The sequence below is a fragment of the Octopus sinensis genome, linkage group LG25 (genome assembly GCF_006345805.1).
Source record: "Octopus sinensis linkage group LG25, ASM634580v1, whole genome shotgun sequence".
In the NCBI taxonomy this organism is placed as follows: domain Eukaryota; kingdom Metazoa; phylum Mollusca; class Cephalopoda; order Octopoda; family Octopodidae; genus Octopus; species Octopus sinensis.
Window position 1 is genome coordinate 25,154,277 of NC_043021.1, and position 15,290 is coordinate 25,169,566.

General features: G+C 38.9%; 1 protein-coding gene and 1 long non-coding RNA gene across 3 annotated transcripts in view; one reads left to right on the top strand and one right to left on the bottom strand.

The window, feature by feature from the left end:
- LOC118767886 overlaps positions 1-10,942 on the bottom strand; it is a 23,224-nt gene extending 12,282 nt beyond the window's left edge. Inside the window, exon 1 of the long non-coding RNA XR_005003791.1 lies at positions 10,409-10,942. This is a non-coding gene — a long non-coding RNA (uncharacterized LOC118767886). The remainder of the gene's footprint in view (positions 1-10,408) is intronic.
- Positions 1-15,290, top strand: part of LOC115224540 (kinesin-like protein KIF12) — a 54,032-nt gene that overhangs the window by 2,772 nt on the left and 35,970 nt on the right. For both annotated transcript variants that reach the window (XM_036513240.1, XM_036513241.1), the window contains exons 2-3: positions 6,302-6,382; positions 12,631-12,709. In XM_036513240.1, the coding sequence (XP_036369133.1) occupies positions 6,302-6,382; positions 12,631-12,709 (160 nt within the window). The remainder of the gene's footprint in view (positions 1-6,301; positions 6,383-12,630; positions 12,710-15,290) is intronic.

Consider the following 15,290-nt stretch of genomic DNA (forward strand, 5'->3'; position numbering starts at 1 on the left):
GAGGCAGATTTGTTACCCATTCAGCCATGTCTGCTGTATTTTTCACAGTCATATACTGGGACCAAGGCAGACATAGACACATACCATACATATATGTGTTAGAGTAGAATATTAGCCAGATCTGTTAAGCAAGTTTGATCCTTTCTCTGCCTTTTCAATGATCAAAGTAATAAGGGGACAACATTCCATATTCAAACTTGGTAGCATGTCACCAACAGGTTTAAATGGACATTTTTCCTTTCAACTCCCCTCTCACTTCACCTCACTCTCAACTCCTACCACTCCTCATTCCATTCCTCTTTCTTTCAACCTCTCCCACCTTGTTTCTCTCTCCTACCACTTCCTGCTCACCTATGAAACTCACATGGTCCTGTGGTCCTTATCAGTTGCAGCCAGTTTTTTTTAACTTAAAGGGTGTAAAGCTCTGCTGTCTCCTCCCTATTTCTCCCCTGTCTACTTTTCTGTGAAGATGGACTCTGTCTGAAACACTGGATTTTCCACTCCCCACGGCAAGTGCATTGTACACTCTTTTTTTTTTTTTTTTTTAATCAATTTACACATACAAGGTGATCAATGACAAAATAAATTTGGCTGATGGTAAATTTACTGATTTTTAAAAAATATGTTAAACTGTTAAATGCAGATAAACTTGGGTGTCAAGAACTAAGCAAGAGACTCTACACATCTACACACATGCATGTATTTACATACATGGCATCAACCAAGGCAGTGGCATAGGTGTAGGAAACTTATCCTTGTCTGTAATGAATGCTGTCACATAAAAAGAACAATTGACATTATTACTGGCAGTTTTCTTCTGATAAGCACAAAGAAATATCTGTTTACTAGAGACCATAACCGTATTTAAATGAGAAATTTAATCTGCTAATAATGAGTATATATATTAACCTGGCAAGACAAAGAAAAACCCTGGAATTAACTTTTTTTTTTTTTTCCTGTACAGGGTGGTAGCATTAAGCAGTGATGTGTATAAATACAACCTTGTTACCAGTTTGAATATGCCTGAGGCAGATTTGAACCCATAAGGAAGCCATTCAGTAAGAACCTGTGCAAATATACAGTAAATGCTTTTTCTTCTGGGTTCGAATATGCCTTCAACATATTTGAATTGGTAACAAGTTTGTATTTATTTACATTTTTCTGGTTGTGGAATTATGGGAAGAACCTTGCAGTGGACTTTTGAGTTGAATCATAATTTGTATCACTGAACCGAGAAAGACCAGTGATATCCATTGATTAGTTGTGCAAAGTGTACGAGGACGGAAGCCATTCCAATAACAACTATTTCAGTGACAAAAAAAAAACCTATAGCAACAAACTAAAGTCATTGAGAAGAAAAAGGGGGGAAAAAAAGGGCCTGCTTAACAAGCAAGTAACATAAATATACAATAAATGAGAGTAGTAAGAGCCCACTTGATTTTTATGAAATCCTGGATCATGTCTAATAGAATAGCAAAAAGGAAATGAAACATTGAATAAGATGAGATAGTCATGGTTTGAATACCTTTCATTGGAACTCTACTTAATGAGGGCTGATTGGAGGCTAAGCAATCTCTCTATATATAAACGGCAGTTTGTCTGTCTGTGTGTCTGTTAGGTTGTACCCTCACCCTGACCACGGCTTTCAACCGATTCTGATGAAACTTGACACACACATAGCCCAATGTCATAATTCAAAACTAACGGAGCGAAAATTTTGAAAAGTTCCCCCAGTTCTGAAAAAAATCGATAAATTCGACATGGGGTCGAGAATCTAAGCTTTTTATATGCAACACATTTTCTGTCTAGGGGACACAACTCGACCTTTTTATCGCCCAAAGGGACAGCTAGCAACATCGTATACACAGAAGTATTCGAGTGAAGAGAAGACATTGCAACCCACACATGTGCCTTCGTTCCCTAGAGGGAAAGGACTAGATTGGGATTAGTCGTTGCCTACTAGGGGCTCTTACATACCCGGGCAACGCCGAGCTATGCTGCTAGTAACAATATAAAACAAAATGATTACAAATCAAGTTGGTATCAAACCTAACTCCATCTATCCATCCTAGGAGGGTCATAGGTGGATAGAGTCCTCAGACACCTCCTTCATTGGGTCCCATCACAAGCAACCATCATTAGACTTTCAGGTTGGATTCCCAAGCATAACCAACTGAGACTACGGATATTACTCAACTATATCACTCTTAGTCCACCCCTGGGTCTCTTGCTGGTTGGCTCAGCTTGAAGGATGCGTCTTGTGATTCTTTCCCATGACATTTCAATTCCGTGTCTGTTGTATCAGAACTGTGACCTCTCAATTTGGAGAAGTACCAACTCAACCTGGAGAGGCTCCATAATCTCTGAGTTTCGCACTCTGTTGAGTAACGTTACTCCAAGGATCCTATAAATTCTGTGTTATTAATTTTCAGCCATGTTGCTAAACCATTCCTTGATACAAATGGAATCTCCTCTTATATAGACAGTGAACGGGTTACTATTAGATCCTGCTGAGATTATCCTACAACAGATGTGGGGGAGGGGGACTGAGATCAACCTAAATGATCCTAAGGATAAGAAGATTACACAGTTAAAGAACATTGGTATACCAGTCCCATTCTAGGGGAGGCCAGTTGAAAGAATTAGTAGAGTGCCAGGCAAGATTCCTTGTGCTGTCTGTTCAAACTCTGATGTGCTATGACAGAAATTCCTGCAACAACATCATCATCATCATCATTGTTTTAACGACCACTTTCCCATGCTTGTATGGATCAGACAAAATTTTTTATGGCAGATTTTTTTCTACACCTGTAATGGAGGCACATGGATTAGTGGTTAGGGTGTCAGACTCATGATTATAAGATTGGGGTTTCGATTCCTGAACCAGGTGATACATTGTGTTCTTGAGCAAAACACTTCATTTCATGTTGCTCCAATCCTTTCAACTGGCAAAAATGAGTTAATCCTGCAATTGACCTGCATCCCATTCATGGAGGGCATATGTGCACCTTGGAAACCAGGAAACCAATCTTAAGAATTTGTGTGACTTGTGAAGGAGTTTTAACCTTTTATCTTTATGCTGTGTGTCCTTCAAGTTGCCAACCCTCTCTTTGCTTCTTTGGTATTATTTCCTTGTGATGGACATTTTGGAGATTGGGAACAAAGAACACTGCTTGTATAACAGTGACACTTGTTTTAAAATTATTGCACAACGTCAAGACAAAGACACACACACACACACACACACACACGCATATATGATGAGCTTCTTTCAGTTTCTATCTACTAAATCCACTCACGGTTTTGGTTGACCTGGGGCTATAACAGAAGATGCTCAAGATGCCATGCAGTAGGATTGAACTCAAAGCTATGTAGTTGGGAAGCAGACTACTTAACCACACATCCTTGTACGAAATAAGACTTATGATGCAATGGAGTCTATTAAATGCAACTATAACTTAGCAGTTCAACAAAAAGATTGTTAAAATAACAGGCTGCAATAAGTACTGAGTTCTGTTTTGGTTAAACCCTTAAAGGTAGTGTCCCAGTATGGCCACAGTCTAATGTCTGAAATTAGTTAAAGACTAAAAGAATATACTCCCATTGATGTGTCCACAAATGGTGGAAACAGTCTCCACCCAAGCTGGCAGAGGAGCCTTGAAGCAGTTGGTCAACCTGTTAGAAATAGCAGCCAAATCTCCCTGCAGTTATAGCATCTTAAAAATAGGTTGACAATGAACAATGATGTCCCTAAATGTAAAATTGATTGACAGATGATCATACTTTTTTTTCTTATTATCATAGCCTGTTTGATCATGACTGACTTAGGGTTAAATATCAATCTTCAATGAAATATGAAAGCATTGTCTCTCCATTAGTGACCAATTTACTTTCTTTTGAAAAGAGCCTAAAATTCAAAAGCATTCCAAGGGGAATTGATGAGAAAGAACTTCTCACTGGACATTCAATCTGCTAAAATAGTTGCCAAATCATTAAAATATTCTGGACATTAGATAGTATAGTCCTAGATAAACTGTGCTTGAAAAACAAAAAGGAAAACATCCTAAATGTGACCATCCCATTTATCTTTGATCCTAAGTCTGCTCAATCAGGTTTAACCCTTTTCACCTGTCCACCCAAGATTGCTGACATAGTGAGGAGGACCTGGAAACTGAAATTCTTCTGTTACAACCTTCCATGGTAAACAAGGAAGAGGTCAACCAGCAAAACAAAAATTACATCAGTCAATTTCTATATGACGCTGGATGCACATTCCAAGAACTTTAAAATGCCATGGATGACAGGGTGGAATGGCAGACATGTGTAAGGAATGCTGAGAAATTCTCAAACCACTACATTAAAATTTCCTGTCAATGTTTTGTTCCTAACACCAGCTTGATAATGACAGTTCACTAAATTCTTCATTATTTTCAAAATAAGTTGAAATGTAGGCAGTGTATTTCAACTAAAATATGGTAATTTGGTTCTATGGCACAAACTTTCTGTTTTAAAGTGAACTAAATTAGAATTTCCCATTAAAATTTTATATTAGTTTATGTTCTAAACATCATCTTAACCCTTTTGATACCAACCTGTCTGAGGATGTTCTTGGTTTTATGAGACAAACGTCTTGGTTTAAGATTAACTAAATTAAAACATTCCATTAAAATTATATGTTAATTTTGTACCAAAGCCCAGCTTATTATTGACAAAATTATTTCATTGAATTTTTCCTTGATTTAAAATCTGATTGAAGCAAACGGCAGTGCATTTTGACAGGAATATGGTAACGAAAGGCATTAATCATTAACGAGCACTCCAAGCACCAAAGAATTTCTGCTAAATCAAGTCTCGAAGCCAAATCTTCTGATTGCCAGTCGTTGCTATTTTATTTCCTTGGGAAAGACAGGAACGTCTCAACATCTTTGCAGCTCTCCCTAGAGCCAATAAGGTTGACCACTCTAGCATCAAGTCAAGCAATTAACAATTTAATCCATAAAAAAATCAGATATGAATGGATGGTGGGGCAGGGGGGGGAGGTTAATGATGTGGCTAAAAACAAAGGTGTTTTATTTTATTTTCATTTGGATTGAGTCAGAGCAAAAGGTGTTCCAGCTCATTGCATTCTGAGTTCAAATCTTCACACAGTCAGTACTCTGCTTCCAGGACTAATAAAGTAAGACATTATTGCCTCCCCCCAACCTTCTCTCTCTCTCTTTCTCTCACTCACAATTGGTTGAACTCTTCCTGATTGTTGCTGTTCAAATAAAAAGACACCTGTCCAGTCTCAAATCCAGGTGAAAGAAGAAGGCCCAACTGAGGGCTACATCCACTTCTCATAAAAGCTAGCTTGCTGACAGGGACCACCCAAAGAACTCAAAGGAAACCTTTGCAGACAAGGTAGGCATGGATGGATTAATATGCAATGCAGTATAGGACAGACAGGAAACTAAGGAGTTTCCTTCCCAATTACATGGTTTTGGGTTCAGTTCTAGTGCATAACAACTTGGGAAAGTATCTTATAACCCCAGAGCCAGTGAATGGATTTGGTATATAGAAACTGAAAGAAGCCTGTTGTATATTTATATGTATCTGTGTCCTTGTCTTGACATCACATGATGGTTGTAAAGGAGTGTCACCATCATACAAGTGGTGCCAGTCGCTTTCAGTCTTTCATGAAAACCTGTCTAGCCATAGAGAAATATTATCTTACTTGGAAACAAGTGAGGGTTGGCAACAGGAACGGCATCTGTCTGTAGAAGATCTACCTGAATGATTTTGCCTTTGCAAACATAGTAAAGTAGACATTAAAATGATGATGATGAGAGCCACTAGGGTATAAGGGTACCATCCAACTATTTGTGGTTTCCATGTTTTATCATCTCGATTGTACTGTGCCCTTGGGTCAAAGACATTTAACTCAATAGCTCAACCCATTCCAGTGTAAATAGACACCATGCAGAGGCATAATTAGTGTGGCACTGTATCATTAATGTGTTTGTCATTTCACAATATCTTCCATTGTTCTTATCCCGAGGCATGAAGTTAGCAGAATTAGAGGAAAATTGCTTTGCAATATTTGTTCCAACTCTTTACATCTCAAGTTCAAATCTTGCTGAGGTTAATTTTGTCTTTCATCTTTTTGGGGTTGATAAAATAAAGTTCCAGATGGGAGTGCTTCAGTTGATGGTGTCTATTGATGCCTTGCCCTCAAAAATGCAGGCCTTCTGCCTAAATTTTTCATCTGAAATTATAATAAAATTCATGAAATTATAAAGCTTTTGTTATTTCATCAATCCAGGGTCAGTAACCAAGGGCAAACCCCACCACCACAGATAAAGTCTACAGATGATGAGGGAGACAAAATCACTGTTGTACTGAGGTGAGAATTTTATTATTCTGTTCCCTTGTAACTTTTGACTCCCATTTCTCATCTTTTAATGCATAGAATAAACCTGAACAGGACACGGTACAATCCGCTTGACCTCACCAATTTGCTCTCTGTATTGTTTGCTGTATTTACGAGCATCTAAGTTGAATTTTTCAGACTAAAATTCACAGCCAAAAAAAAAAAGGTTGATTGACTTATAGACCAGAATGACTTTGAAGGACCAAAATTTCCATGTAAAATGCTGCAGAATTTGGAAAGATGGAAATGATTTTTGAATGTTTACCTTATATACTATGTCATCTTGTATGCCGGAACATACGGTAGTTTGTAAATAAATATACAAATTGACTCTTAAATGAAGATAATAGTAAAGTGGTAGCAAAGCAAGACATTTTTATTAAAATTCAACTGTTAACAATGAGAGGAAATCATAAAAACTGTTATTTAAATTATTCTGATCAAAAACAGCAAGGGAGATGGTCTTGAAATTTTACTTAACATCAATTATTAAATATAAAATACAGTGGCTGTGTGGTAAGTAGCTTACTTACGAACCACATGGTTCTGGGTTCAGTCCCACTGTGTGGCACCTTGGGCAGGTGTCTTCTACTATAGCCTCGGGCTGACCAAAGCCTTGTGAGTGGATTTGGTAGGCGGAAACTGAAAGAAGCCCGTCGTATATATGTATGTGTGTGTATATGTTTGTGTGTCTGTGTTTGTCCCCCCCCCCCAACATCGCTTGACAACCGATGCTGGTGTGTTTACGTCCCCGTAACTTAGCGGATCGGCAAAAGAGACTGATAAATTAAGTACTAGGCATACAAAGAATAAGTCCTGGGGCCGATTTGCTTGGCTAAAGGCGGTGCTCCAGCATGGCCGCAGTCAAATGACTGAAACAAGTAAAAGAGTAAAGAGTAAATTCACTTATATATAGAATTTATATAGAGTGAGACTGGTTGTTACCAGTTTGGGACAAATTCGTACATGCTTCAGTCTAATTAAATCTCATCAGTTAAGTAGATCCTAACAATAACTGGCAAAAGTGATATAGGGCTTTTTCATGAATAAACACTTAAAAGAGTGACCGGAGAATAAAAGCTCCATGGAGACCAGCTGTAGGGAAACTTAGTAAAATAAACGAGTCACTTGAATGGAGTTGGTTTGCCTGAATATGAAGAGAGCCTGTCTGCAACGTTGATTTCCATTATACACAGGACACCAACATATGCCTCCTTTTGTTTATGTAGATAGGAACTAAAGGAAGGCTGTGTGGTTAAGAAGCTTGCTTCCCAGTCAGATGGTTCTGTGTCCAGGCTCACTTGTAACACCTTAGGTCTATAGGCTTTGATTATAGACCAATCCGGGGGTGGGGGGTGACTGAAACCTTGTGAATGGATTTGGTAAATAGAAACTGAAAGTGGCCAGTTGTGTGTGTGTGTGAGAGGGTGGGTTGGAGTTTCCTTGTCTTGACCTTGTATGACAGTTGTAGAGGCTGTGTCCATTGTTTCCAATCCCAGTGACCATGGGCAAATATTACCTCACTTGGAAACAGGTGAAGTATGGCATCCAGATAGAGAAAACCTGCCTCATCTGACCTGCATGAACATGGAAAAGTGGATGCGATGACAATGCTGGTGATATATAATGTGTGTGCAAATGGTGATGTCACATGACTTCAGTTGGGCAAGACAGTGCATTATGTTGACATTACAATCAGTTTCTCTGCTTTCAAAGACCTGTGGGATAAAACAAAATTCATTATTTTAAGAGCATAGGGTCATAAAATCTTGGTTTAAGTATGTCCCTGTCTAACCCATGCTAGCATGGAAAAATGGATGTTAAAATGAACAAATGACTGAACTAAAAGAAAACAATTGTTGTTTATGCTGTTGTATCCCTTTATGTCCTATAACTTTGCAGATTGACAAATAGAGATTGATAGAATTAGCAGCAGATTGAAATAAGTATTAGGTTTGATATAATTAACTAAACTCTTGAAAGCAATGCCCCAGCATGGCCACACTCTAATGATTAAAACTAGTGAAAGAATAAAAAATAATCAAACAGGGTGTTGTAATCAATTGAATCACCTTTTAGTATTTGTTTTATTAACCCCAGAAAAATAAAATAAAATAAAAAGCTAAGTTGGCCACACTGAGATTTGAACTCCAGAAGACAGCATATGACATTGTGTTTGATACTCTACTTTTTTTATTTCATCTCATTGTACTAGAAAAGAAACATTCGAATAAGTGGGAACAGTGAGTTATATTTTTATTCTCAGGATATATTTTTAGTCTTGGCCTAGTTTTCATGTTGAAACGATGGCAGTAGCCCTAGGCCTTTTCTTGACAATGATCTTCAAAAAGCTTCATCTTAGCTTCAAGAAACCAGTGTTTTGGCTGAGATTTCAAGACTTTTCAGCTTTTTTTTTTTTTTTTATGTCATTTTATGCCACCCTTTGACGAGTGCAATTTGTTTTCTAAAACATATAATAAGTTATTTTAAGATTTAAGTATAAGTTAAAGAATAGGAGCAAGAGAGGCTGTGTGGTAAGTAGCTTGCTTACAAACCACATGGTTCTGGGTTCAGTCCCACTGCGTGGCACCTTGGGCAAGTGTCTTCTACTATAGCTTCGGGCCGACCAAAGCCTTGTGAGTGGATTTGGTAGACAGAAACTGAAAGAAGCCTGTCGTATGTGTGTGTGTGTTTGTCCCCCCAACATCGTTTGACAACCGATGCTGGTGTGTCTACGTTCCCATAACTTAGCGGTTCGGCAAAAGAGGACCAATAGAATAAATACTAGGCTTACAAAGAATAAGTCCTGGTGGTTGATTTTCTCGACTAAAGGCGGTGCTCCAGCATGGCCACAGTCAAATGACTGAAACAAGTAAAAGAGAAAAGAGAGAGAGAGAGAAGATATCTTAATCTTTTAATTAGGGTTTAATTTTAAGTTACAAGAGACCAATGTCTTTGCACAGGTTTTTTTTTTTTTAATACATGTTCCTCAGGGGAAGGAAGGTAGCATGTTGTGTCTTCCTTTTGTAAGGCCAGATGAGGAAAAACAAAATCAGGAATTATTGAGGGTCCCAGTTCTAAGGGAATTGTTTTGTGTGGGACATTTAGAAAACGTGACAAAGTAACAAGAGGAGGAAGGAGACGGGTCCATTGTTTTGGGTGGAGAGATAAAGTGGATAGAATATGAATGTTTTGTGAGAATTATGCAAGCCTTGTACAAGGGTGGTGACATCCAAGTGAATGAAATCTCCTCAAATTACTTCCTTCTCTCTTTAAAAATACCAGATATCATTGGATCGTGTCGTCTGTTGTATACCATTTTTCAGTCTCTTATTTATTTCACTGCTTTGAAGAATTTTAGTCGAATGAATTGACTCCGGTAATTATTCTTTTTAAGCCTGGCACTTATTCTATCGGTCTCTTTTGCTGAACTTCTAAGTTAATCAGACATAAACACAGCGATACTGGTTGTCAAATGATGGCAGGACACATACACACAGAGTTGAAATTTATAGAAAAACAAAAGACAAAGACAGGTGTGTGAACTACAAGCAGGTGTGTTAGTTTGATACTCAGGAAAAGTGAGAAAGTCTTTTACGTTTTGAGCCTACACTCGTCAACAGAAGGGAACAAGAGAAAATAAACAGAGAAAGAATGAAAAAAAAAAAACTAGTAGATTTCAGCAGTCCAGCCTATCATAAATATATGACGGGCTTCTTTCAGTTTCTATCTACCAAATTCACTCACAAGGCTTTGATTAGCCTGAGGGAATAGCAGAAAACACTTGCTCAAGATGCCAAGCAATGGGACTGAAGTAGGAAGCAAACTTCTTACCACAAAGCCATGCTTACAGCTAGGCAAAAAAACACAAAACAAAAGAAAAACAGGTGGGATTTGCACAACTAGAATACATTTGATTACAAGTTTGCTCAATCAAGGGTGACCTGGGGTCAAACAACAACAGCAACAACAAAGTAAGCATATCTCCCCCCCACACACACATACATACAGAAGACAAACATTCTTGTAATTGCCTCTTCAACATCTCCATAATGTCCACAACACACACACACACACACACACAGAAGTCAAAGAACAAAATGTATTGATAACGGGTAGAGAGGAAAAGAAGAGAGAGAGAGAGCCTTGTCACCAAAGACTGCTGACCTGTTTCTTGGCTCTACTGTAATCCCATATAATCCAACAAGTCTCCATGGGGGGATTAATATTATGGCTTTCCTCTTTTCCTGCTTTGTTTAAATATTCCCATTATTTCAAAATTTTATCACCCATCTGCTATAAACAATAATCTGTTCTACTTCAGTTTAGTGGAGGGACTCGGTTCATTTTACTCTCTCAGTGCTATGGGGATTGGTCGGACAAACAACACTCATGTTATTGAACACCTTGCTCTCTGGCCGATGTAAAAGCAAATTATGGCTTTCATAACCTTTTATTGATCGTTTCATAGCAATCATAAAACATGTTATTGTATGAAATTTATTTAAAACCTCTTGTTATTGTATTTCTGTTGAAATACACTACCCTTGTTACAATTAATTCAAATAAAGAACTTACTAAAATAACTTTGTTATTGTAATGTTGGTGTTTGGAACATAAAATTAAGATAAAATTTTCATAAAGGATCTTTAATTTAAATCATTTCAACACAGGATGTTTGTGTCATAGAACCAAGAGGAATGGTCACAGGTGGATTGGGTATGAAAAGGGTTAGCTTTAGTTTTCTGGATAGGGCAGTGAATTAGTAGAGTCATTAGAACATGGAAGAATAAAAGACCTTCTGGCATTTGTTTTGGTTCTCTGAGCAGTGTTCAAATCCAGCCATGGTCATCTCCGCTTTTGATTTCTTTTTTTTTTTTTTCTCAGGGTTGATAAAATAAAGTAACATTCTTGAGCATCAGATTGACAGAATGAACTTGGGATACTGATACCTTGTGGTATTCTAGCTCTCTCTATTCTGAATTCTGAGCTGTAAGACAACTTAAGCAACACTTTAACACCACAACCTGGACTTTGGGTGTCTTTAGCTAAATTCATTTCATTGGGGTCTCATATCTAAGGATAACTTCCATCTTCCTTTCTCAACTACATGGTTTCGGGTTCAATCTCACTGCATGGCACCTTGGCCAAATGTCTTCTAACAACAACAACAACTTTCTGAAGGGATTTGGTGACTGCAAATTGAATTGAAAGAAGCCAGCTGTACACAGCCTCACATTAGGTTGGAAAGAAAATCTTGTCACATTTCCAGATGGGAAAAAAACAAATGTTTCTTTGGTTTTATTTGACTTATTCAATTAAGACAATAATTCCCCTCATTATTGATTAAGTAATCTCGTCTATTTAATAAATTGGAAAATTCTTCATGTTTTGAAACAAAGAAACTCTCAACATCTCTATAAACCTTTCCATACTTAATAAGCTGTTTTCTCTCTAAATAATGCTGCAATGATCTGAAAAGATGATAGTCAGATGGGTCAAGATCAGGGAAGTAAGGAGGGTGAGGCAAAACTTCGGAGTGACTCAGGCAATATGCCACCTATGATTGGCAAAGGAATTTGTCTGCCAATTTTCGTGCCATGCTTCCAATTCACGACAATACTTCTCCACATTGTTTCATTTTGGTTTCACACTTCATCATAGACAACACTCTTCATATCCCACTGGCATAGAGCCAAACGTATTCCGAGTATAGTCATGGTTTGAGATTATATTCTCTTGTTTCATTGGGTGCTAACCATTGTCATTTCCATTGGATATGATTATTAAGGGAACTCACTATTCATCACTTGTGAAGATTCTACCCAGGAAAGGTTTGTTAATAACAAGTCTAATCTTCAATGATGAGCAGAAGGCAACTCTTTGATTGAACTGGAAAGCAATCAGATGATGCGAGACTCACTGAACAAGTTTATAGACTTATCTAGTCCGTCATGAAGGTATTTTATGACCAAAGAGTCACTTGAATTGAACTGCTTTGCTAATTCTCTGATAGCTTTGCTTTGCATTTTCCTCAACTACGATTTTCAGAAGCTCAATAATGAGAAAGAGCCTAGTCATCCATATTGAGAGGAATAATGAGTCTATATAGAGTGACAACGGTAATAATGGGTGTATATATTGTGACAAGTGTATTAACTGGCTTCACTTCATTCATTTATTTTTTTTCTTTGTTTTGGTCATTATTTCAATTTCAACAGGGTACGACCTCTGACACCATCAGAAATCAGTCGCAAAGACAGTAACATCATCACATTTCAAGACAGAGGCTCTCTTTTGGTATGTACTTCATCCCAGAACAATAATCATTTAATACTTGTGTGTGTGTGTGTGAAAGAGAGTGAGAGAACAAATAAGAACGTGTGTGTTTGCCCTTTGTTTTGACATCATGCAAATGTGCATCACCCTCATACAAATAGTGTTTCCAGTCAAAAAAACAATGTTTGGCCATGGGGAAATATGACCTTGATCGGAAACAGGTGAGGGTCACCAGCAGGAAGAGCATCCATCCATAGAAGACCAGACTCAACAAATTCCATCCAACCTGTGACAGCATGGAAAAGTAGACATTAAAACAATGATGATGCTATGACATCACAGATGTTAGTGTTTCTGTTAGCTTCATTAAACTGATTTAATTAACATATTCTCCTTCTACAGTTTCTAGCAAAGCTTGACCCAAATATCATGGACTTCCCTCTCAGTGTATTGCAGATTTATTTAAATGTTCTGATTTTGTTATTTACAAATCAAGGCCTAAACCAGCCACAGAGAAAATGTAGATTACTCTCTGTCCCTCACTGGGTTGAGCACAGGCCACATGGCCACAGCAGATGAGGAAGTATCTCGTAGAGATGGAGATTGATGGTGACTTTGTTCAACAGGTCTCTTAAGAGGACCAGGGAATATACCAACAAATCGTGGATGCACTAATGTGCTGCAATGGGGCATGCCCCCATATCTCACCTTACTTCACCCTACAAAATAGAGCTGGTTGATATGCACCTGCGGTCAGCAGACCTTGATATAGTTCCAGCATAGGTTCAGAAAGTTAAAGGCCCTCTGGTCACTAGATTACTACCCTGGACAAAATACTGCAGCTTCACAGCATTCAACCACTTACATACACTAAGTATGTCATATTCATCATCGTCATCGTTTAACGTCCGCTTTCCATGCTAGCATGGGTTGGACAGTTTGACCGGGGTCTGGGAAGCCAGGAGGCTGCACCAGGCTCCAGTCTGATCTGGCAGTGTTTCTATAGCTGGATGCCCTTCCTAACGCTAACCACTCCATGAGTGTAGTGGGTGCTTTTTACGTTCCACTGGCACAGGTGCCAGGCGAGGCTGGCAACGGCCACGATCAGTTGGTGCTTTTTACGTGCCACCAGCACAGGCCAGCCGAGGCGGCGCTGGCAACGGCCACATTCGGATGGTTCTTTTACGTGCCATCGACACTGATATCACAATTGCAATTTCCATTGATTTTTGATCGATTTCAATTTCACTTGCCTCAACAGGTCTTCGCAAGCAGAGTTTTGCATCCCAAGAAGGAAAGGTATGCATAAGTGGACTGGCTACATCCCAGGTAGAGGCCATGGGTCTCACTTGTCCTGCCGGGTCTTCACACGCACAGCATACTTCCAAATGTCTCGGTCACTAGTCATTGTCTCGGTGAGACCTAATGTTCGAAGGTCATGCTTCACCACCTCGTCCCAGGTTTTTCTGGTTCTACTTCTTCCACAGGTTCCCTCAACCACTAGGGTGTGGCACTTTTTCACGCAAATATCTTCATCCATTCTCGCCACATGACCATACCAGCGCAATCATCTCTCTTGCACACCACAACTGATGCTTCTTAGGTCCAACTTTTCTCTCAGAGTACTTACACTCTGTTGAGTATGTACACTGACATTATACATCCAGCGGAGCATACTGACTTCATTCCTTGCAAGCTTATGCATGTCCTCAGCAGTCACGGCCCATGTTTCACTGCCATGTAGCATGGCTGTTCGTACACATGCATCATATAGTCTGCCTTTTACTCAGAGCGAGAGGCCTTTTGTCACCAGTAGAGGTAAGAGCTCCCTGAACTTTGCCCAGGCTATTCTTACTCTCGCAGTTACACTTTCAGCACACCCACCCCCGCTACTGACTTGGTCACCTAGGTAACGGAAGCTATCAACTACTAGATTTTCTCCCTGGAATGTGGCGAAAGCACTCTGTAAAGTGGTTGGTGTTAGGAAAGGCGTCCAACCACAGAAACCAAACCAGAACAGACAATGGAGTCTGGTGTGGCGCTTGGCCTTACCAGTTCTTGTCAAACCATCCAAAAACTGCCAGCATGGCTAACAGAGGTTAAGTGATGAGGGTGATGACAAAAGCAATTGCAGAGTGACTCTTGCCACTTCAGCTGCTCGGTTGACTAATGGCTCTGCTGCTCATAGCAAGAAGTGTGTCCAGTTATAAATGATGTTTGCTCTTGAAGTGTTCAAATATTGGAACTTGTTGAAACCATTTCTACCCATCATGCTGACAAACAAACTGAAAAAAGAAACTGATATAAAAAAGAAAAATAGAAAAAGTAAAGGCAAACAATATGCAAACAAACATGATTGGTTGGTTGAGAGTGAAGTCACACACCAGCTGATGTTCATTGTATGGATGCTTTGGGTTTGACGTATCTAGCTAGCTAGCTGTCTGACTCTGTCTCTCCCTCTCCCTCTCTTTCTCTGTCTATCTGTCTCTCTCTCCCTCTCTTTCTCTGTTTGTCTCTCTCTCTCTCTCTCCACACACACATTGTGTGAAAATAGTATAATATATCAAAAATAGAATAACATTTTAGAAAAATGTTGTGTGAA